Below are 21,760 nucleotides of genomic sequence, written 5' to 3'. Positions count from 1 at the left end.
CGCCCGCCCCTCCCGGGGGTCGCGGGGAGGCCGGTGGGAAATCAGCCCCTCCGGTGGTGGGTTTGCGGTGCTGTGCTGGCTGAGGGGAGCGGGGAGGGGCTGCGGGGGCTTAACCCCCCGCGACAGAACTTCCCTCGGGCAGCTCTGCCCCCGGCTGCCCTGGGAGATGCTGAGACCGACCAGACCCGTCAGTGCAGAGCGCTGGGTTTGCGGGGAGGGAGCGCCCAGGGGGGCAGAAAAGCAGCGCTTTGCGGCGTCATTTCGGAGCTGTCACTGAAACGCGCGGCCCCGGGTGGTTTATGGCATCGTTGTTGGCAAAGGTTGGCTGCTGTCGAGGAGTTAAAGTGCTCTTCTTGTGCCGACTGCTACGCTGATGGCACAAAGATGTCACGGTTCATTTAGCATTTCCTCGTACGGCCCCAGAACATCCAAATGTTCAGAATCGTCGTGAGTAGGCAACAGACAAGACTGAAATGTCCTTGCTCCTCCAAATCTTCCTGATAAAGGATTTGGGAGCTGTCTCTTACCTCTTTCTCACACCATTTTCTTACCTAGGCGTGTTTTCTGTTTACAAGCCTGAAGATGGCTGCTGCCTCCTCCTGCAGCGTGGAAGAGGATGAAAGCCTGAAGGGATGTGAACTCTATGTCCAGAAGCACAACATCCAACAGATTTTAAAAGAGTGCATTGTAAACCTTTGCATAGCAAAGCCAGACCGACCCATGAAGTTCCTCAGAGAACACTTTGAAAAATTAGAAAAGGTCAGTGATTTTCAGGTGACTTATAATTTTTCATTTAAGGCTGAAAAAGATGGTCTAAAAGGTTTCAAATAGTTTGGTGTATTTTTTCTTTTAAATTCTCAGGCTACAGGTGAAAGCCAGGTTATCACAGAATCATATTAGAAGAATAAACCCCAACCCTTTGTTCACTGGTGTCTACTATAATAACAGCTATTGGATAGGATTTTTTGGGAGTGTAACACCAAGATTATCATTTCTCATCAGGCTGCACTCCTTAAAAGTGTCAGGAGCATCCTTTGTGTTATGATAGGTAGTGTCCTGAACGCTTCTCATCTGTGGGAAGAGCCTGCCTGCCAGAGCAAGAGAGGTTATTCTTGTTTATTTCCTGTGCCTGGTGAAACAAACAAAGTCAGTTTGTTACTTTGAAACTGAACAAAATCAGGGAACCAGCAAGTTCTGAAAAATCATTGAACAGTCTGCTGTTTGATTTTACTGCCCTTGCCTCTCTGCATTGCTTATCCCAGGATCCCCCACCAAGAGAGGCATTCAGAGAGACTTCATATCCTGTGACTGTCTTCAGAGACAGAAACATTTAAAACATGATCAGAAAAATTCTTGCTAAAGCCTATGGGTGTCTTTTGCAGGAATAGCATGTTGTGTGAGCAAAGCTTTTCCCTGGGGATGGTATTTCTCCAGAAATAAATGGAACCACAAGTTTGCAAATCGCTGGTTACACAGGTCCTCCCTCTGCCAGAGCCTTTAGTCATATACTTAGTTTAAGAAGAGGATTATTGCCCATTTTTGAAGGAAATATCTAAAGTTGATAGGCTTAAGATACGAGTTTTATGTACTTTTTTTCCTTCTAGAGATGGAATTTTGTAAGGACAGAGCAATAAATAGTAATAATAACTAGTGAATAATACATAGAGATAATATACTACAGGTGATACAAGGATTTAATACTTCTCCTTGTCTGCTTTTTAGATAAATGTCTGTATAGGTGGGTATATGCCACATTTGTGTAGCTTGAAAAGATGCAAACATTGCACTTTAGTGGGACCTCAGTAAGAATTCCCAGAACACCAGGAAGAGATGGACTTTACAAGGTGATTTTAAATTGTATTGCCTGTTATTAAAAAACACAAAGTCTCTAAATTCTGCATATTCCAATCTCTGAGAACAAAGACCCAATTGAAGAGATCAAAATCTGTTGCATTTCCTTTGTTGTGTTATGAATTGTTATCCATCTTAATGTGTGCAATTCTGGACTTTCTGTTTAGAAGAATAAACATCATTTTTTAAAAAAAAAAAAAAAAAAAGAAAGATGTTAATATATACTGTATTATTTTAGAACATTCTTTATAGCTAGTGGGATTACTTGTGCAGTTGTACTGGGGGAGTTTGGCTTTATTGATCTAAACAGAGCACACAGAATTGAGCCAGGAAGGCAGTTCCTACCCTTGAGAAATTATATATTCTTTCATGTAGTCTCCTGTCCAGCAGAGATCAGAATCTGGAGCAAGATGTTGAGCTGATGGATATTGCTTGTCACAAAAAGAAAGGAGATGATTTAGAAACAAACACTCCCAAGGTATCACATTCAGTGAATATCATGCTCAGTATGGGAGGCACCAATCTTGCCACTGACTCTGTAGAGCAGCCTGGGAGCTAAGCCTGCTGAGCCTAAAGGCTTTAGGATGCTGCCAGAGGTTTCCAGCATTGCAATTCTTGTTCCTACAGCAGTTTAACTTCCTTGCCCAGCCACTTCCTTGAGATGATCTGCACTGCGGAGGATTTCCTGCAGTAGGATAATATTTTGACTTGGTCAGTTGCATAATCACAGTTGAAAGAAGGCTTGTAAACACAGACACTTCATTTCAATACATTTTAGCTTGTTTTTAGAAGACACTTGTTATATACAGGAACTCTGAAGAATCTTAATTTAGTTGTGAATGTAGCAATTACTTGTTACAGATCTTTGCATGTGAGTGAGCAATACACAGATCTGTCATGTTTGCTATTTGCTACTTTATTTTTGGTCCTGTGTAGGGAGAAGAGTGAAAATCTTTGGGTTTAAGCACGATTTTCTAAACAAAGTAATGCGTTTTTCCACCAAAGTGGGGTATTTTGGGTTTATTTTCCAAACTCATTAAAACAGACAACATGTTCCACTGAAGAGAGCAGTACAATAACAGTGGATCTGTCAAAAAAATCATGTGGGCAGTTTAAGAGATGAAGTGTAGGATATTTTTCAAGTGGTTAAAAAAGGACCTTGTGGAAAACTTGTAGAGCTTGATCCACATCAGTGCACTGGAGCTACCTCAGAAATACAAAAGTTTATTTCATTTTGCTAGTTCTTAACTGGATCTCATAAAATTGACTCAGAAAAGCAAGATTTATTGTCATATGAAAGATCAAACCAGATCATAAATGCTTTTCACCTTCCTTCTGATGACATCAGAGAAAGGTCCATTGCCTTCAGCCTACATCTGTAGTGCTACATGAAACAGGGCCAGGGACTAAACCCCTGACCCCACGACACTGATGGGTCCCACATATAATTCTTAGGTCTAGCACATCTAGAAGCAGGTTTGTTTTGGCAGGAGTCAGTGCGAGCAGCTCAGAACAGAGCCAGGGAATGAGCTAATAATTGAGGGATGTGGACTGTCTTGGGCAGTTCAGGTCCATGTCTGGGCCATTTTTTGATTTCACAGTATAAACATGGCCAGAGAGGGCTATAAAGTGAGAACATGAATAAATACTTGTGGATAAAGTGCTAGAGACTGAGGGTTGAAGTTTCATGCTGCGGGCCTTGCTTTCAGCTGGAGAAGTGCCGAGGTTAGAGAGAAACACCTGATGCCTTTTTTAAGTCTGCAGCTTATTTGTATCAAGTACAATAGTAAAAAACATAACTTGGAAAATAATTACAGGAGAACTTTAATATTTTTCTGTTCACTTAATAACATGAGGGTCTGCTTGTCTTGAGATGCCAGTGATTGCTGGGAACCAGCCAGGTTTCTGTATTCTGAAGTTTGCAAGTCAGTTTTCATGTGCTGAGACCTACGAAGTTCAAGATGACATCTACTCTGGTCACATTAACAGCTACTTCATAAAAATCCCTAACATTCCATTGAGCACAGAAAAGAGCTGAAAACAGTTTAGATACCTGAGATTTAAAAAAAAGGTAAAAATAAATGTAATGTTTTCTTTTGAATAATTTGTTTTACATGTCCTTGTGGCTGTACAGAAGTTCTTGCTGGTGGATGGGGTGAGAAAACCTTTCCCTTAGGGGTATTAATTGGCTTTTTTGGAGTGATGTAATAGATGTTAGCTAAGAAACTGTGGCATTATTTTAACAGCTGTAATTAGGTCCTGTTTACTTGAGGACATAGCAGAGAAAACAAGGAACCCATCTTTTATCTCCTGTTCTTACCCTATGTAAAAAAGTTAATTACTAAGATGTTGCAGTCAAAGCCTTGTATTTTCAGCTATACTGAGGCTGGGAGAAACTTTCATTAGTGTCAGACTGTTTAGTGCTGTGATTATATGATCAAAGATGGAGTTGTTTTGGCCAGGCTAAGCTAGACTGTTGTTCAGCAGAAAAAAAAAGTATAATGAGGACTAGAACTAATGAAGCAAATGGCACAAAAGAAGGAGAAGCAGCAGGAACCTGCAGGATATGTTCAGGCATAACCAAGTACTTGGCTGAAGCCATTTTGCATGCAGTGTATTTCAGAGCAGTGGCTTTGCTGGCTGAGCCAGGTGGCCTTTGCTGATAACCTTCTGGACCTGAGCTCTCTCCTGATTCCTTCTCTTGCCCTATGCACACAGAAGAACTAGTCTTGCACATCATACTGAACTGACTGTCCCAGATTGCTGTGGATTTATGGGCTCAGGTGATGCTGCATATCTTAAGGTACCATCCAAAAAGAGAGTTTAAAAAAGCTTGGGCTCTTTCGTCAGTAATTAATTAAAGGGAAATGAGATTATCTGCGAAGCTCCACCTGGTGACACTGGGCAGTATTGCACACTGACCTGCTCAGGAGAATAAAGGCATCTGGGTGACAGGTTTGCTATAAACTAGCACTGAAAAGCAAATGTATACTAAACTACAAATTCATTCACTGTTAGTAAAATACAGTTTATTTATTTATCATAAAGAGTTTCATAACCAAAGGTATTTGAGCATCAAAATTTGAGCATCAGGTTTTTCTTCTGCAACTGTTGTCTTTCCCAGTATTTACATTTTGTCACAATCATTAATTTTTCAATGAATACTTTCTACCAGAACTTGGCCAAGCGAATGAAATTCATTCTTATAAGTACAGGTGATTATACTAAGTATAACTCATTCCTTTAGGATAAGCTGTGGGGAGGTTTTGGCTTGGAAGGAAAATCCTATGGAGGAAAAACTATTGAAATAATGCATTAACTAAGCAATTTGATAAAGACTAATATGACAAATATTTCTATATCTTCCAAACTTTGCAAAGCAGTTGGGCAATATCTGCTTGGTGGTCAGAAATGTTGCTAAAGCATTTGGGAACATGCCTGAGCTACCTGAGATGCTGAGAGCAACACCACGCTGGGAGCATTGGGTGCCCTTACTGTGTGACTGCAGTTCTGAGTGGGCTTGGGCAGCCCCCATTCCCCCCTCTCCTCGTTCCAGTACTGGAGAGATCTGGGTGAAAATCAGCTCAGCTTGGGCCTCTTTGATTGGTGTAGTCAGTCACAGGCAGTGTTATGAGAGGTGACAATTTTCTTGGAACAGGTGAAGAAAAAGCTCGGTGGATTTTTAAGACCCTTCAGACAAGCTTTCCTAAGCACAGGAGGTTTAGGGAAAGGAGGAGCATAAAGGGGAAAAGAGAAGAAAGAGAAAAAAGCTTTTTCCTAAGAAATGCAATGGGTTATAAGTGAAGCTGTGCTCTTATGAGCTTTGTGCAGCACATGTTAGAGCATTGCTGAGCTCCCTGTTTACTTTGTGTGTCTACAACTGTGAGTAGCTTCCCCAGTCTCAAACTAAAAAGTAACAAAAATGGAGCACAGTGATGGAAGGAGAAGGGAAGTCTGGGTGTCATCTTTGTGTCACACCTCAAGCTGCCGTGTTTTACATTCATCAGGGTACTTAATCCATGTTAATCTTGAAGCATCTAAGTGGCTTTAAAGCAACAGGCTCATACTTAGCTCTAAGCACAGGAGTGAAATACCTGCCAAATCTGTGTAAAGTGAAAAATGCTGCTGGGTCAGGCATTGTCTGATGGAAGATTTCACTAGGTCACAACAGACTTTGGGAAAGCTCTTGGTACTAAAGGACCTTTATAGGTAGGAACAGGTACATACACCTCTGTGCAGCCTTTTGTAGGCTCTCAAACAGGGCCCCTCATGCCTCAGTTTGCCAAGCCATTTTTGAAAAAGAATTTGCCCAGGCTTAAATCCCGTCTGTGTTGGAGTCTGTGTCTGCAGAACTGGGTGAGTACCTACCCTTCTGCTCGTCTGCAGCTCAACAAATCCTGCAGTAATCTTTTGAGAGGCTGGTCAGGTTACATAGCACCTTGCCTTAGAAAAGGTAAAACTCCAGATTGAGGGATGTGAGCATTTCGAGGCTGCAATTCCTCCTCATTTCTCTGTGTTTTGCAGTCATTAGAGAATTGGGCAGGGTGCTCTGACAGCTACCAACCCTTTCCATCACAGCCAATTGCTCAGCCAAGGCAAGGCAGTAGTTTTTCTGGAACGCACTAAATTATTCAAAATTATTTCCTTTTATTCTCTTTCAGTTGTTAGAGGTGACCTGAGGAGCAGAGATACTTAAGCCTTTTCTGTCTTCCCTCAGCAATGATCTTAAATGGAGGAGCATGGTGAATAGGAATGATAGCAAGGAGAATGCCCATGTAAAAATTATACCAATCAAGTCAGATTTTTTATATGAGGATGAATCTTGGTTTTGCACTTGTTTTTCAGTTTTTGACTAGTTCCTCATTAATATTCTCCTACATGCAGAAGAAGATGGCTCCTTTTTAAATACCTTTTTAATCCTGCATGAATTAATTTTAATTAGGCGTATAGGAGAGGGGTTGAGACTCTCTGACTGGACACCAGTAAGACTGGGTGGAGAATTGCAGTTTATGTTGAAGATTTAAGATTATTTGAGGTAGAACTTTTTTCAAATAAGAGAAGGACCTCAGATTTTGAAATGCTCTAGGCTGGGAAATTAATTACTTTCCAGTGTGCTCTGCTGAGGTCTGTGCCTCTGTTGTTGCCTGCTTGGCAGCCTGTGTTGGAGCTGTACCCTGGCAGCTTGGTAAGCTCAAGCTGTTGAGGTTCTGCAGTTCCCAGGAGCCCAGCCTGCCAGCTCCATCATCCCTGGGCAAGACACTAGGGAACTGAGAAAGTAAGCCATGGGAAAATCGAAATAAAACATATTAATAATTATTTTGTCTTGGATTTACTAGCGAATCAGGAAGAAAAAGATACTTAATGAGTTGTGAGCCATCCCACTGAAGGATTAAGGGGAACTAATGAATTCTTGCTTGAGCATGCAGTTCCAGTTGCTATCTAGCCTGAATACCCTTGTACCAATGAAGGCACTCATAGCACATGGAAGTTGTCTTGGGTTTCAATAATGAAATGCATGTGGAAGGGAGGAGGATGAAAGAGAGATAAAAAAGCTGATTGCATTTGTAAGGTGGGCAGCTTAGCACACATATTTTCCTATTTGTATGAAGGTCAAGATAGATTCATAGAAGAGAAAATGAAAGGAGGAGAATTTTACTGAGGAGCACAACAAGCAGAAATGTTGGAGACAAAGTCCACTTTAAAATGACTGGGGGCAACAGCACATTTGATCTAAGGGCATTGGTACAGTCCAAATGTTAACTGAACCAGCACAGCAGAGATATTTTAAGGAGCAAAATGGAATACCAGCATTTATGATTCCCTCTTTTTTGACAATCTGAATTATCAGCTATCTCTTTCTATCCTCTCCTCTGATGGTCCATTCCTGCCTGCCTGAGAAGGGTGCTGTTTCTCTTGGATTAAGGGTATGATGTATTAGAAGGCTGGAATAAAAAATAAATAAGCAGTTTTCCATTACATATCTAGTGATTAAAAACTTCAGAGTGACTTAGGTGTTGTGGTTGTTGCTGAAAAATATGGCATAATATTTAGCATTGTAGTTCAAATTATATTTATTTAGTAGAAGTAGAGCTTTTCTGTGGGCATGTTTCTTCTTGTACAAGGTATGTGTGCATACATTGTTATTTGGCTGGGTCTTAAAAATCCAAAGTGTTGGCTATAGTTCTCTTTGATTATATAAGCTTTGAAGTATTAAAAATATGTTCTGTGTTTTGTAACATAACCTCCCTTACTGTACTCTGAGGCGTATGTAAGAAAGTAGGGAAGAGGTGGAGATATGTTGAGATACTGCAAGACACTGGAGGGGAGGACAAGAAGTGTTAATGTATTGCAGGAGGTAAAAGGACACCAGGAAAGGGACCCAGGAAGGCGAGTGATGCAGTCAGAAAGGCTGAAGAGTAGGTGGATAGTAGGCTGGAGAATTTTGCTTAGATTGGAAATTGGGCTTGAACTGAGATGCAGAGAGGCCATCGAGGTTGTAGTAGTAGTAATGAAAGCAGTGGGTAACTATGGAGTGGATGAATGTGTTAGTAGGAGGTGTGGATATTGAAGATATTTCTTAGTGGTGCCGTAGATGAAAAGGTGGTATTTCACTTTGGGAAGGCAGTGGAGCAATAGTTGGGATTGTGTGAAAAGTGTCTGATTACAAGGCTGAATGATAAATACAGATAGTAGGGCTGGGCATTGGGGCAAAGACAAGACTGGAAAGGAAATTAAGACCTCCCAAATTTCTTCTGCTTTCAATGGCATCAGTCAGTCTGTATTTCAAACAAAGACGGGGGCTTTGCCTTTGGCCTTTATTAGTTGTTACAAATCATCATGTCAGCTTCCAGGAGTGAAGGGGTGGTGTTAGAAACTTTCCTATATTGGGAGCATCTCCTCTGGGTCAATTCCAGTGCAAAGAGGGATTAGTTACATGCACATGAACTACCCTGCACATTTTCTGTGGATAATTAGAAAGCAGATTCCAGGTCTGTCAGTCAGAAAAGTTTATGAGTGAACTTGAGGAAAAAAATACAGGATTTTTTTTTTTTTTAATCTCATTTAGAGTGTACTTTGTGTTCTTGCCTTTGAATATATTGAAAAAATTGTAGGAGGCAGAGCAGGGAGAGTGAGCAATGATACAGAATGGATGGCTGGCTTTTAAATGTCTCCTTGGGATGTTGTTGAAAAGCTGCACAGTGATTTGGAGCTTCTTTGGGTGCTGTCCTTGCTTCAGCTGAAACATTTGAGTTTCCAGGTGCTGGCAAAGCCTGAAAGGAGAGACCAGGAGAGGAAGTATTGGAAGCAGATTTCTTTTGGAAATGCTCTGGTTGATAGAGAAGAAAGCTGCTGGGTCAGGAAGCATGTGTGCTCTTCAGCAGTGGTCTGAAAGGAAGAGTAAACATAGAAACTGTCTCAGCATTGTGACTGCTTCACTTGCAGTGTTTAAACTCTTTAAAAACTCGTGGAAACATTAACTGGGAAAAGTGATGACCCCAAATGCTGAGCACAGTTTGCAAAATTCCTGTGGTTTATACCTCAGGCTCTTGTAACATATATGTCTTAGCTGAAGGTGGGCATTCAAAAGAAAGATGGGTCACTGCAGTTGTATTTATTGGTTCTTTCTATTAATTTGAGGCAACAATGATATATTTTCTTTGCTTTCCAGTTTATTATTGTTGAAGTCAGTAATGGTGTTCCAGATGCACCATCCTTCTCCCCCAGAAATCCCAGGCAAGACTTTTGTTCACAACTTTAGTTAGGTCACCTGGAGCAGGGTTTGAACAGAAGTAGGATTAGATGATGTATATATGAAACAGGGAGTTATTGTCACAGGCACTGTTGGTTTGTAGGTTTGAGGTGTGTTCATATCTCAATGTATTGGACTGTGGCAGGGCTGCTGGAGCCTTCAGGCAGTGGCACACATGCTGTCCCCTACGGCCTTTTAAGATTCCCTAAATTATGTATGATATCCACTGAGGCTGGTAGATGTGACACAGGACAGCTTGAGACTCATGTCTTCCTCAGTTGGCAGCTGAAAGCTGAGCAAGGTCACCCAAAATGGCATTGGAATGTGGATAACTGGATCAGTCCCTACATGTCCTACGAGTCAGGAGCATCTCCACTGAAGCCAGTGCAGATACTGGTGTGAAGGGAGGAACAAGATGCTCACTGGGACTTGCTCAAAATAAATTGCACTGTTTTGCAATTGTGTCTTCCATGTGTTTTCTCATTTTGAGGTGGACATAATTGGCCAATATGATTGTGAATTATCTGTGCCATCCAAATAGAGAGTGAGATTGCTTGTTGTCATGACAACAAAAGATGGTGAGCTGTTTACTTGAAGTGAGTTCTGCACGAGCGTTCACATCAAGCTGTCTGAAGATCAGTGTTTGAAGGACTGTTCTTCAGAGAGTCCATTCCTCCTTTAAAATATTGGCTGCATTTGTGCAGTTTTACCCCAGGATATATGGAAGATGGCTTTTTGAAAGCTTAACCCAGGACAGAGCATACGCTTTGATTTTCAAAAGGCTCCTTTTAGTTCAGTAATGGAAATCCTACCTAGACTACAAATAGCGGCGTATGGAACAGCCAACCAGCCAACTCTCTGCTGTTCATATAAAAGGAGTTTGTAGCGAAGAGACTTCCTTCTAAAATGAGTCATATGGTAACTCACTTTTATAATCTTCTAATATCTTTTTGGCTTTGAAAGGTATTTGGGTTTAAGAGCATGCTTTGTGATATTATTGTTATCTCACCGAGCTTTCTTTCGTGTGTACATCTGTGCTGAGGCAGAGGAGATATTATTTATTGATTCCTTGGAAGTGCCTTTTATGCAGTGTGTACTGAAAGAGAAGTGTGCATTTGATATTCAAATGGGGCAAACTACTACTCATCTCTGTGAGTAAATCTCCTGTGTATAAAAAGAACTGTGTAAGTGCTGCATACCATTCAGTAGTTACCTGACTGCCTTCTTGTAGTTACCTTTAAGTAAACCTCTAGCTGCTTACTGTCCAGAAAGGTCATTATCTTTCAGTCAAGCTTATGAAAAAGGTACATTTGTTTTGTGTTCATTTAATATAAGCAGAGAACATCAACACTAGCAAAGAGATAGATAAGCTGCAACAGTCAGTAATATGACTTCAAATTCTTCAGTCATAGGTTTGCTTTAGATGACTAGATATTAAATACAATGATAGTAGGTAGAACACATATTTGTATTTTAAATATCTATGTTTCTACAAGTGCATAATTGTAGTTAAGAAAGCCAGAGGCAGTCAGAGAGGAGCAGGGAAAAAGTTGATGGGAATGCTTAGATAGGACTTGCAGTTCTTACACAGTAGTTTAATCTGAGTAATTTTTTACATATCCAGTGCTGCCAGTTGAAATCTGAATTGGAAAAAAAAGTTTCAACAAGGTTTTAATACAACTGAGGAAGTGTTTTTGTTTGGGTTTTTTGTTTGGTTGGTTTTATTGGGTTTTTTGTTTGGATTTTTTTTGTGTGTTTTTGTTTGTTTGCTTGTTTGCTTTTGTTACAGCACCTATCTCAGCTGTCTTATGGCCCAGGAGCTGCAGTGTTGTAAAGCCCTATTTAAAAAAAATACTGATCTCAGAAAGAACTTGGCACTTTCTGAGACAGGCCAGGACCTTGACAAGTTGCAATTTTTGCCAGCCCTCTGCATTTTATCTCTGTGCTTTTCTCTTAAATATTTCAGTAGTTTCTTAATCAAACCAAGAATGTGTGACTTGTTACTTTGAATTATGCAGCATGGGAAATAGTATTTAGTTATTTATTTCAAGTAGAAATAATACATGAAAGATTGATGACAAATGCTCCTTAGGTTAATGAGAGGGCCAATGTTAGTGCTGGTGAGGAAAGAAACTGGAATAAGACCAGAAAAGACAAGTGGCATGACTGGATTTGTCAGACTTTTGTAAACATCCATGGCAAAACATATATTCATCATCTGTTTTTCTTGCAAGCTTAAAAATTGTGAAATTGTGCCAGTTTTCTGTTCCACTCTTTTCTGGTGTCATACCTGATGAGTTAACTATAACTCATTTCCTCTGTCAATGAGACCAACTGGCTGTCTTGGTGATCTGCCACATGTCTAGCTCTGGTGCTCCCAGATCCTCCCTCCTCCAACCACTCCATGAGTGGAAAGTCTCATTGGAAACTAACTGTGGAGGACAGAGCCCAGGCTCTGGCATGTCTGTCAGAGAAACACACACTGTTTTTTTGGGGTATACAGGGACCTCAGCATTACTGCCTTTTCTTCTGGGTAGCTGCAACACCATTAATTTGAATTGTCTCAAAAATACTGGAGTTGTTCAGAGAGTTGTTTGATGGCAACTGGCTGCTTGTAGGCTAACCTACTTGAAGCCAACCCCGAGATCACCAGTGTATGGGTTATGCCTGTGGCAATAGAATAGAAGACAGCTAGTAAAATTACTGGACCACTGCTGCACAAGAAGACTTGCCTCGTCACTGTGATCATATCCGCCCTTTGGTTTCCTGTATCAGACAAGCTCAGGACAAGACATGTGTTCCATTCCTTCTCCAGGTCCCCCTTGCCTCAGGCAGAGCCAGCAAAGACTAGAAGGAACCATATAAGAAGGCACTGAAGAGGCAGCAAGGGCAGCCTGGTGAATTGTGAGCAGGACGTGACTTGACAAAGTCTTTCAACTCTGACAGACTTTCTTGAAGGTTTTCTCTAATGCCTCCTGCTCTTGTTACTATCTCTTCAGGGATTCCCCTTCATATTTTATTCTCCATTCCGTGAATGTGATATTTGGAGAATAACCTCTCTTTTGGCCAGCTGGTGCTATGCCAGCCATCATTTTTCATAGTCCTCTGGAGCCTGCCTTGGATCCTATTTGCTTGGAAGTAGTCCCATTGATTGTAAAGCTGTTATATGGCAGAAGTTCTGGAGTAGGGAGCATCTTTGTTCTTTCTGGTGATAGTAACCTGCAAAGCAGAGCAAGATAAAGAAAACTGTTGATGTATTGATGTGTGACTTCTGATATGTTCTCTGTACAAGAGACAAAGATATGTACAAGCCAAGTGAGAGAATAGCTGTGATGTTGGAGAGTAAGCAAAGGAAAGAGGCTTGTTCTTTTGCTTTCTCAGTCAGAAGAAGCTGCAGAGATACATCTGCAGTTTTTAATACATAGGTTTCCATTATGTGTAAGAAAGAGTTGAGCAGGTTGAGTACTGGAGTGGTGATGCCTGTGCACACAACATAGTGTCAGTCTTTGTGCTGCTCACATGAGATGTTGGATGTTCTTTTAGCAGTGTGCATGTGTAAACTGACAGGCATCCAAGTGTACACGTGAAGGGGTTGCTGGTAGTCATAAAGGAAGAGTGAATTGAGTCTATCCAGCAAGTCAGCTACATGGGAAAGAGATGTTTCATTGTGTCTTTTTGCCTTGCAGGAAGAATGCAAACAAATACTGGCTCGGCAGAAATCCAGTTCCCAGTCTGATTCTCATGACGATGAGATTTCTCCTCCTCCTCCCAACCCAGTGGTAAAAGCCCGACGCAGGAGAGGGGGGGTCAGTGCAGAAGTGTACACTGAGGAAGATGCTGTTTCTTACGTCAGAAAGGTAATGTGTTACTGTCTGTCTGATTCTGGGATGTACAGGAAAATTGTTCATCATTTGGAATCCTGGGTCAGCCTGTAGGGTGGTGTCCTCATGCCAGCATATGCACAGCTTGATCACCTTCTTCACCCTCAAGTTCTTCTGCTGCATCCTTGGCTAAGTAGTTTCCCCATCCATGTGGCTTCCACATTCCCTGCTCTTTCCTTTTTGGGATGTGCTGCTAAACTGTTTCCCCTTCTAACAGGGTGGGTAATCTCAGCCATTTTCTTGATATTCAGACTCCAGAAGCTTCTGAGTGTAGTCAGAACCTCAGAGTTTTAGAAAGCAGCCTTTTCTAGTGCTGCATTTCCTGCCTTTTTTTTTTTTTTCCCCAAAAAATCACTTCTAGCTGAAGTTTTCTTTGAGCAAGGTAATTTAGGTTCCCTAGACCATTCAGGCTCATGGTTCCTATGCTGATTTGGTACACCCAACCCCATGGGTTTTTGGAATTCTGTTGACAATACTGTGGCAATTTTCTGTGACTGTTGTCTTTGAAGAAATCCCAACCCCAAATGAAGTAATTTCAACAGTAGGAGCACTAAATTGGGCTTCTCTTTTAAAATAGATTTTTCACAAAAATATCTAGCTTTGTTATACTCTTGATTTCTCTTGATAACTTTGCAATTTTTTTTGGTGAACTGGCCAAGGCTTTCAAAGGTTATTAAAAGGCAGCCACTACAATAGTGTATGTAATGTTTGTTTAGAGAGTTGGACTAAAAATACATTTCATAAGGTTGACAGATGCTACTAATGTGCTTTTGTATGTGCCTGGAGTAGCTTTAACCAAAAGAGCTTTTTCTTTATGGGAATACATTTTGTCAGTCACTGGTTTTTGGCACAATACTTTTTTTCTTTGCAGTCAGATGTGCTTTTGTCAGTTACTGATGATACAAGTTCACTGGCTGCTCTGGGGATTTCTGTCCCAAGAAGCAAAGAAACATGAGAGCCTTTCAACCTAAAAACAAATATGGAAGGGTATTCTTGTGGAAGTTAAATAATGTTTGCAAGTGTACAGTAAATTTTAACAGGACTGTGGTCAAGCTATTAATGCACTGTTAAATTGCACTGTTAAAAAACTTGTGTGGTATTTTAAAAGCCACTTTCAAACACTTTTCTTTCTGTGCAGTTTGCAATATCCTCCTTAAAAACTTCCATGAAGAGATCACATTTGTCTCTGCTTAATGTGGGCTCCATCTGACTCTTCTGAAAGTCAAAGGAAGTAATTCTTCCCACACCCCTGAGTAATTCTTTTATGTTTATAATGGAACCTGAAGTTAACTTTGCTTTCTTCCTTTTTCAACAGTGATGCCAATAAGCCCTAACAGTAGCATGGTTAGGCAAGAACCAGAAGAAGCAATGCACTTCATATTCTGTGTATTCTGTGAGTAGGGCTGTTAGGATTTTAATTTCCTAGGAATTGATTGGTTTTAAATAATAGTAAAAATAACAACAACAACAGCAACAACATCTTAGGAGATGGTTTCTTTTCAGGCTACAGATGCTGTAAGGAATATACAAGTAGCACTGGGAAAGTTTATGTCAGTGCTTTGTCTTCTACCATCAGCAAATGAATCTCATGGTAAATCCCATGGATGTGTGTTTGTGACAGAGATTTCTGGAATACAGAAATAAAGGGAGATACTGAAAGGACAAATTATGAAACTAATTTAAAAGTGTAAAAAAGCAAGGCAAGGGTTCTGTTAGATGATTGCAAACAGATGGAACTTTAGAGAGTAGCCAGAAAGAACCACTGGCTTGAATTCAGGTGTTGGATTGAAGCACATCTGGGTCATAAGCTAATTGAAGGGATCCTTTGAAGGGGTGAGCTAGAGGATGAGCGCTGAGTTATGTCACTCAGGAGAAAATCAAAGGAGATTTAGCTTTATGATTTGAGCAAGCACATGGCATGGCTCCATTCTGAGAAGCACAAAGGAAGCTCTCTGGGGAGAGTTATTTCATTGCTTCATCTCTGAAACTAGAGAAAGCAGCATTTGTCAACACATCTGACACAGCATATAGTTAACAACAGAACAAGGATCTAGCTGCAAAGAGGGTTATTGTATTGAAGACAACATTCAATGGGTACCTGGAAGAGTAATGTAAGAAATAGTTGAGTAATTCTTCCCAACATTTGATTTTGGTCAGATGCCTGGTTACTGTGACACGTAAAGAGTCTCTGTGTTTTCTGTGTCCCTGTCCCAACAGACCCACGTTGGTCTCTGCCTTGTGGCTTTCATTGCTGCACATTTAGATTGAGAAAGATACACTCTTCCATAACCAGCCAGAAAAGTTGGAATTAAATGTCTTAATGATTTGATTATCTACCTCTTTGGCTCATCAGCAGTAAGCTAAACAGCTAAGGTATTCTTAATAGAGCAAGGGTTCATGACTGCAATTCAGTCCAGGGTTTGTCTGATAGGGTAGAAACCATAAATAAGATGCTGGTTAAATGCTTGTTTTATTTAACACTGGAGAATCTAAACTTTCAAGTAGATTAGATTACATTTCACTCTGATACAAATATGCAGTTTATACATATACACTTTTGAAGAGTCTAATGAGTACAGGTGTCAATATAAGTGATGTCTGAAGTCAGAGTTTTGACTTTGGATCTTCACAGTGAAGTATTTTTCCTTGACATAATTCTTTAGGAGAACCTCGTGAGAAATGTTTTTCCCATTAAGGACATCTGTCTGATTGGATGGGTAGTATCTTGCCTTTCTAGGATGAGGAAAGGAAACTACCTACACATCAGCATATATAGTAACTTAAGTAAGATAAATATACTATTTCTATCATAAGAAAATGTGAAAGATAAATGCCTGTTGTCAGACCTTTTTTTGTACAGTAATTAAAACAGGCAAACATCTTCAGATTGGAATAAGGTTTATTTAACACTTGAAACTTTTGCTGGCTTCATTCTGGACTGTTATGGTGAAACTTCATGAAAACCACATTACTAAAGTCAAATAATATATTTTACTAGTCATAACCTTGTCACAAATACCTTGTGCCTTTCATAATCACAAAGTCTCAGACTGGCAGGAGATGATGCTTGACAAGTAAAGAGGTGCAGTGTGTTTACCAGAACACTTACCAAAAGTTATCTTACCAAAATACTTACCAAAATGGAAAGCCTAATTTACCAAAGTCTCATAAAAATTTTCAATTAATATGAAAACATACTCCTAAATTTCAACACATATTTTGAGAGACTTCAAGTTCAACAGAACTTTTGCTGTCTCTCCAATCAACAAATAAAAAAAACACTTCATTCCCAAATGCGAGTCCTTCTCGTTTGCTATGAAGCAAAGGCTCAGGATTTTGACCCAGGTGGGTCAAGCTCTCAGGAGCTTGGTTCCTTATACCACAGCCTTTACTGAAAAGTATGGGGTAATCAACACATTTTTACCTTTTACCTGAAATAATGTTGCTCATTCCCTAGCTTTAAAAGTAGGTTTCTTCTGATATTGTCTGTGGGGGAAGAAGAATATGAAATATGTTTTACTCAGCCCAAGAGATTTGAAGGGAGACTGCACAGCTGTCAGTACTTGCTAATGATAGTACTTTATGAGTCTTCCTCTCCCCCCTCATCCCAGATCTTGTATTTCTTTTCTGGTTGTCAGATTGAGAACAAACATTCTTATTCTCACATTATCAAAACTGTAATTTATTACTTTCTCAGTGGCTTTATATTATAGCCTAAGCCTGTCTCAGTGTTTGAAATGAAATGGCATCCATGATCCTGAATAGTGGAATCTTCAGGATCTGTGAGGAAATACAACCAGGCATGTAATTACCCTTTGTCTTTTTCTCTACAGGTTATTCCAAAGGACTATAAAACTATGACTGCTCTGGCAAAGGCCATCTCCAAGAATGTGCTCTTTGCTCACCTCGATGACAATGAACGAAGGTATGAGGTGCTTTATGATTTAAAGGCATTTATAGCTTGACCTGAGGACAAGAAATAATATTAAATTTTAACTTGGGGATCAAAGCTGCTCTCACCGATGCATTCAAGTTGCACTAGATGCACTTTCACACATACTTATGGTATTATGTCAGAGGGTAAAATCACAGGCTAAAAAAGGGCAAGAACAGGTTAGAATGTGTTCAGACATATTTAATAGTTTCAAATCAGCTGTGCCTGATGAACTTTATTCAGGGTTTTTAAAGCAATTGGCTAAAGTAATCTCAGAAGCATTTGCAGTTTCTTCTAAGAACTCAGGTCAGGTACTGGAAGAGTGGGAGAGAAAATGCATGTCTATAAAAAGGTAAAAGAGAATTACAGGTAAATGATTTTGTTCTTTGAAAAACTGGCACAAACAAATTATGTGTAAACACTTGAAAGAGACCATTGAGTTCTGTAGCAGCCATTGTGACTTTCAAAAAGTTGAAAATGTCTTTCTACAACTGACTAGCAAGTCTTGTATTTAGGGAAGGCACAGCAGAGGCCAAACAGCTTGACTTCTAGTGATGTTTTTGATTTTAATATACACAACAGTTTCATAAAAAATCAAGGGAAACATGTCTGCAGTGAAGCCAACACAAAACTTATTGGGTTGCCATAGGAAACAGCAGTTATTAATGGTCCCTCATTCTAATGGAAAGATATACTGAAGTGTGGGAAGGCTTGGTCTGGTTTTCATAATTATTGTCATTAATGACCTCAGTGGTGAAATAGAATACAAGTTAAATTTTTAGATGGCATGAAGATTAGGAGGCAAGGCTAGAATTCAGAATTATGCTGACAGCTTGACAAAGTGTTCTAGTGAAAGCAGGATGGATTGTCACTGAGCCAGGTGCAGAGAGGTAGACTTAGGCAGAAAGAACCCCTTTATAATGATAAGACAGTTTTGCACTTTTGGTAGTTCCTTGAAAAAATATATGGAGCTTATTGTGAATCATAGTCTGAACTTCAGTCACTGATGTCAAGCTGTTTTGAAAGTAATGTTTTACTGTGGTAACTAAACAGGAGAACAGGCAGGACATCCCAATGTTGGAAACATTTCAGCTGGAGTGCAGTGTCCAGTTTGGACACTGCACTTCAAGAGTAAACAGTTGGAGGAAGTTCAGGGAAGAGTGGTGGGAATGATCACAGAGCTAGATAACATCATTTCTGAAGAAAGAATGGGATTGGTTGGCCTGCAGAAGGAAAGTCAGAGGCAGAGGGACACAATAACAGCTTATAATTGTGTATGAATAATGTTGCATGAGAAATAAGTTAACTGTGTGCCAAAGGGTAAAGAGTAACAGATTTAAAGTGCAGCAGGAGAGTCAAGTCAGATCCTAGGAAGAGGTCTCTGACTGCTTGGGTAGGTTGTGGAGTCTCCACCACTTGAGACCATTAAGAACAGATTAGACCACAGTCTGCCAGGAGTGACGTAAGTAGTGTCAGTCCAGCCTTGCAGCAGATAGGCTAAGTGATGTTGTGAGATCCTTGCCAACCCTGCTTTTCTGGGCTTGTGTGGTTAGGAAGGACAAAGACTTTGTCTGCACTGACGTTTTTAGCACTGGCAGAACATCAGCAGTGCAGTCCTTTGGTGGGGCTACTCAAACAATTTCAGTCAAAGCACGTTTCCTGTGTGCAATTTTTGCTCCCTCTTGCAGGCATTTACACAGTTTAATTACTTTGCAATCCTAATTATTATGGTATTGCATTAGCATGCAGATGTCTGGAGTAATTAAAAGAGGATTAACTTTGTATATTTCTTCTAGCTTTTTCACCTACAGCAGAGAATTCTTGTACAGAACTGCAGTAAATCCCAATAATGCCACTGGCATGCTGAGGTGACAGGCACTGACAGGATAGGTTTTCAGGCTGGAAAAGCAACAATTTGATAACATGCTCTCAGAGTAGGATGAGAGAATAAACCTGAAGGAAAAGTGATTTTTCTAGCACTGTGCTGACTGGACGTCATGGTCTCTCCTATCTATTCCCAATGTCCCATTTACCTCTGTCAGGCAGACTGCCCTGCTATGGATATGTGTTAGGAGTGAAGAGATGTGCAGATTCCCAAGTGTGTGCTGGAGGTGGCTTGTAGGCTGTCTGCTTTTGCAGTCCTCAAACTACAGCTTGACCAGGTGTATACTATCTCTGCTGTCAAAAGATTGAGAAGCTTCTTGGTTTCTGGGCTGTGCACTGGAGCATGTTCAGCTGTGCACCATCTCCCTTGGCAGGGATGTCTCCAGGTGCCTCATTCAAGCCTCATGAAGGGCACAGCAAACTATTGCTGACACTGGGGGGAAAAAAATGGACCTCACAGAAGGATATATGAATTCTGCTTTTGCAGACAGGATTGCAGTGAACAAATAAATTGTTCTGTCTTTGCATTTCATGGAGCTCCCTCTTGACATCTTGCTGTTGCCCTTGTCTGGTTTCTTTTGTCAAGTGTGGAGAAGCCAGCAAGCTGGAACATACTATTGCCATCGCTTCCTGGTCGCATCTTGTTGATGCAGATATGTAATTCACTGACTTCCTTTGGCTTCTCTCCTCTTGGAATGGTGGAAAGCTAAGTGAGGATATTTCATTTTCTGTGCTGCAGTGGTGGTGTTGGTGTTTATTTTCCTCAGTGCTTCCTACACAGAAGACAGTCTCATTGTTTCATTTAATGCCATGGTTGACCATTCAGCAAGATGTAGGAGGTGTTGAGGTGGGGGAAGGATGGACTGGCTGGGTTTAATTCCTCATTTACAATGGATGACTCTTACATTTTTCATTCTTCTCTGAAAAGATATTTATGTTAATCTGCTCTATTGCTGTGCAGTCCACGTGACTTATGTTGCACTTGCTGCTTGGCAGCTGTGAGGGTCTTTATGTCTGACATACACCCTTATTTATAAAGGCAGTGTGTAGCATATTATGTCTGTGTCAGATATTCCATAGGAATGATTAATTGCACGAGATGCCAAGCTGAAGTTAAGGTAAACAAGTATCTTTTTGCACTTGTGTCTGAAATAGTTTTGTTCAAGTCTTATTTTAGACAGCATCTTTTCATGTGACATGATTTAAAACAGGTTGCCATCTATCTCATGCATGCACACACAGAGCCTCTGGTGTAAAATTATATTGAAAAGTGCAATAAAAGGGAGACTGTGACTGCACCAGTACTAAAAGCAGCAGAGCTGGTTACCAGCAACTTTTGCCAAAATGTTCATTTCAAGAGTTGCTAATATTATAAAGAACAGAGCAGCTCTGCAGCCTGGTATGGCAGTTCACTGCTTTCTCCTGAGGCTTTTCCACCAACTGCAATGAGACCTTGATTAAACTCTGGAGTAGGGTCCTGGTTCTCTGAAAGGCAGTGGCAAAATGCCCATTATCCAAAGAGGAAATGTGCTTTTCACTGTAAGGGACCTGTTGTTCTCATTTGCAAAACGAGGAATTTGTGTTTTTTAATTGTGTTTCCACACATGTGCACCTGATGTGTATTTTATGTGTGTCCTCCTTTGCCTGGAGCTGGTCTGTTCCGTGCTCACTGGCAGCAAAACCTCAGATTTACATGGATGTGTCACGTACTCACTACCCCAAATTTTTTTGAATGTATGAGAAACTAGCTGTTTTCTTCCCTGGTTGGGATGTGTGGCAAAGCCCTTTCACTTTGTTTCAAGCTTTAATGTATCAGTTAGGATGAACTTCAAGCCTGGGTAGTTAAACTTGGATTTTCATGTTTTAATAGAGTATGTTCTTAGCAACAGTTTGTCTTTAACTTCAGCTGAGGGCAGAAGGTATCTTGTTTCTCTGCTCTTCATCACACCTGTGATCCAAAAGGAGATCCAAGCAATCAAAAAAAATAATAAAAAAAATCAAATAAAATCCTTGTTTATGATGTTTGTACCAAATAGAAAGAACTAAAGATAAACTTACAGACTTTGCAGAAGTGCATATTTCAGAAAGTGCATCCATCTTTGCAATGTCCCTCCAGAAAGCTGGTGGGGATTTACAACTAATAACATTCAAGCATTGTCTTAGGTTGAATGGCTGAATAAGGGGAAGAAGTTCCTTGCTGATCTTCTCCCTCCTGGTTCTAATGTGAGTTTATGAGTTGAGCCCTTAGGAGTTTGCACAAACTTTCCCCGTTATTTTGGGCTGTGCCTCTGGGGAGATTTGCAGGTGGGAGCAATGAGCCAGGCAGGGTGTGTTGTGGTGCTGCACTCTCTGCTGCTTTGCTTTTCTGCAGTCAGCAGGTGGGGAAGGATTTCTGTCTATGCAGAGACAGAATTACACCTGCAACTTGGCAGCATTTTCTTTCCTCCCCCACTCTTTGGT

The 21,760-nt window shown here is 40.5% G+C and overlaps 1 protein-coding gene across 1 annotated transcript in view; it reads left to right on the top strand.

The window, feature by feature from the left end:
* Positions 1-558: 558 nt before the first annotated feature.
* Positions 559-21,760, top strand: part of PRKAR1B (protein kinase, cAMP-dependent, regulatory, type I, beta) — a 93,625-nt gene continuing 72,423 nt past the window's right edge. The window contains exons 1-3 of the mRNA XM_010003263.1: positions 559-759; positions 13,288-13,458; positions 17,316-17,407. Of these exons, the coding sequence (XP_010001565.1) occupies positions 583-759; positions 13,288-13,458; positions 17,316-17,407 (440 nt within the window). The 5' untranslated portion in view covers positions 559-582. The remainder of the gene's footprint in view (positions 760-13,287; positions 13,459-17,315; positions 17,408-21,760) is intronic.

This window comes from Chaetura pelagica, unplaced genomic scaffold (genome assembly GCF_000747805.2).
Source record: "Chaetura pelagica isolate M959 unplaced genomic scaffold, ChaPel_1.0 scaffold138, whole genome shotgun sequence".
NCBI classification, from domain to species: domain Eukaryota; kingdom Metazoa; phylum Chordata; class Aves; order Apodiformes; family Apodidae; genus Chaetura; species Chaetura pelagica.
This window is presented reverse-complemented; position numbering and strand designations above follow the sequence as displayed.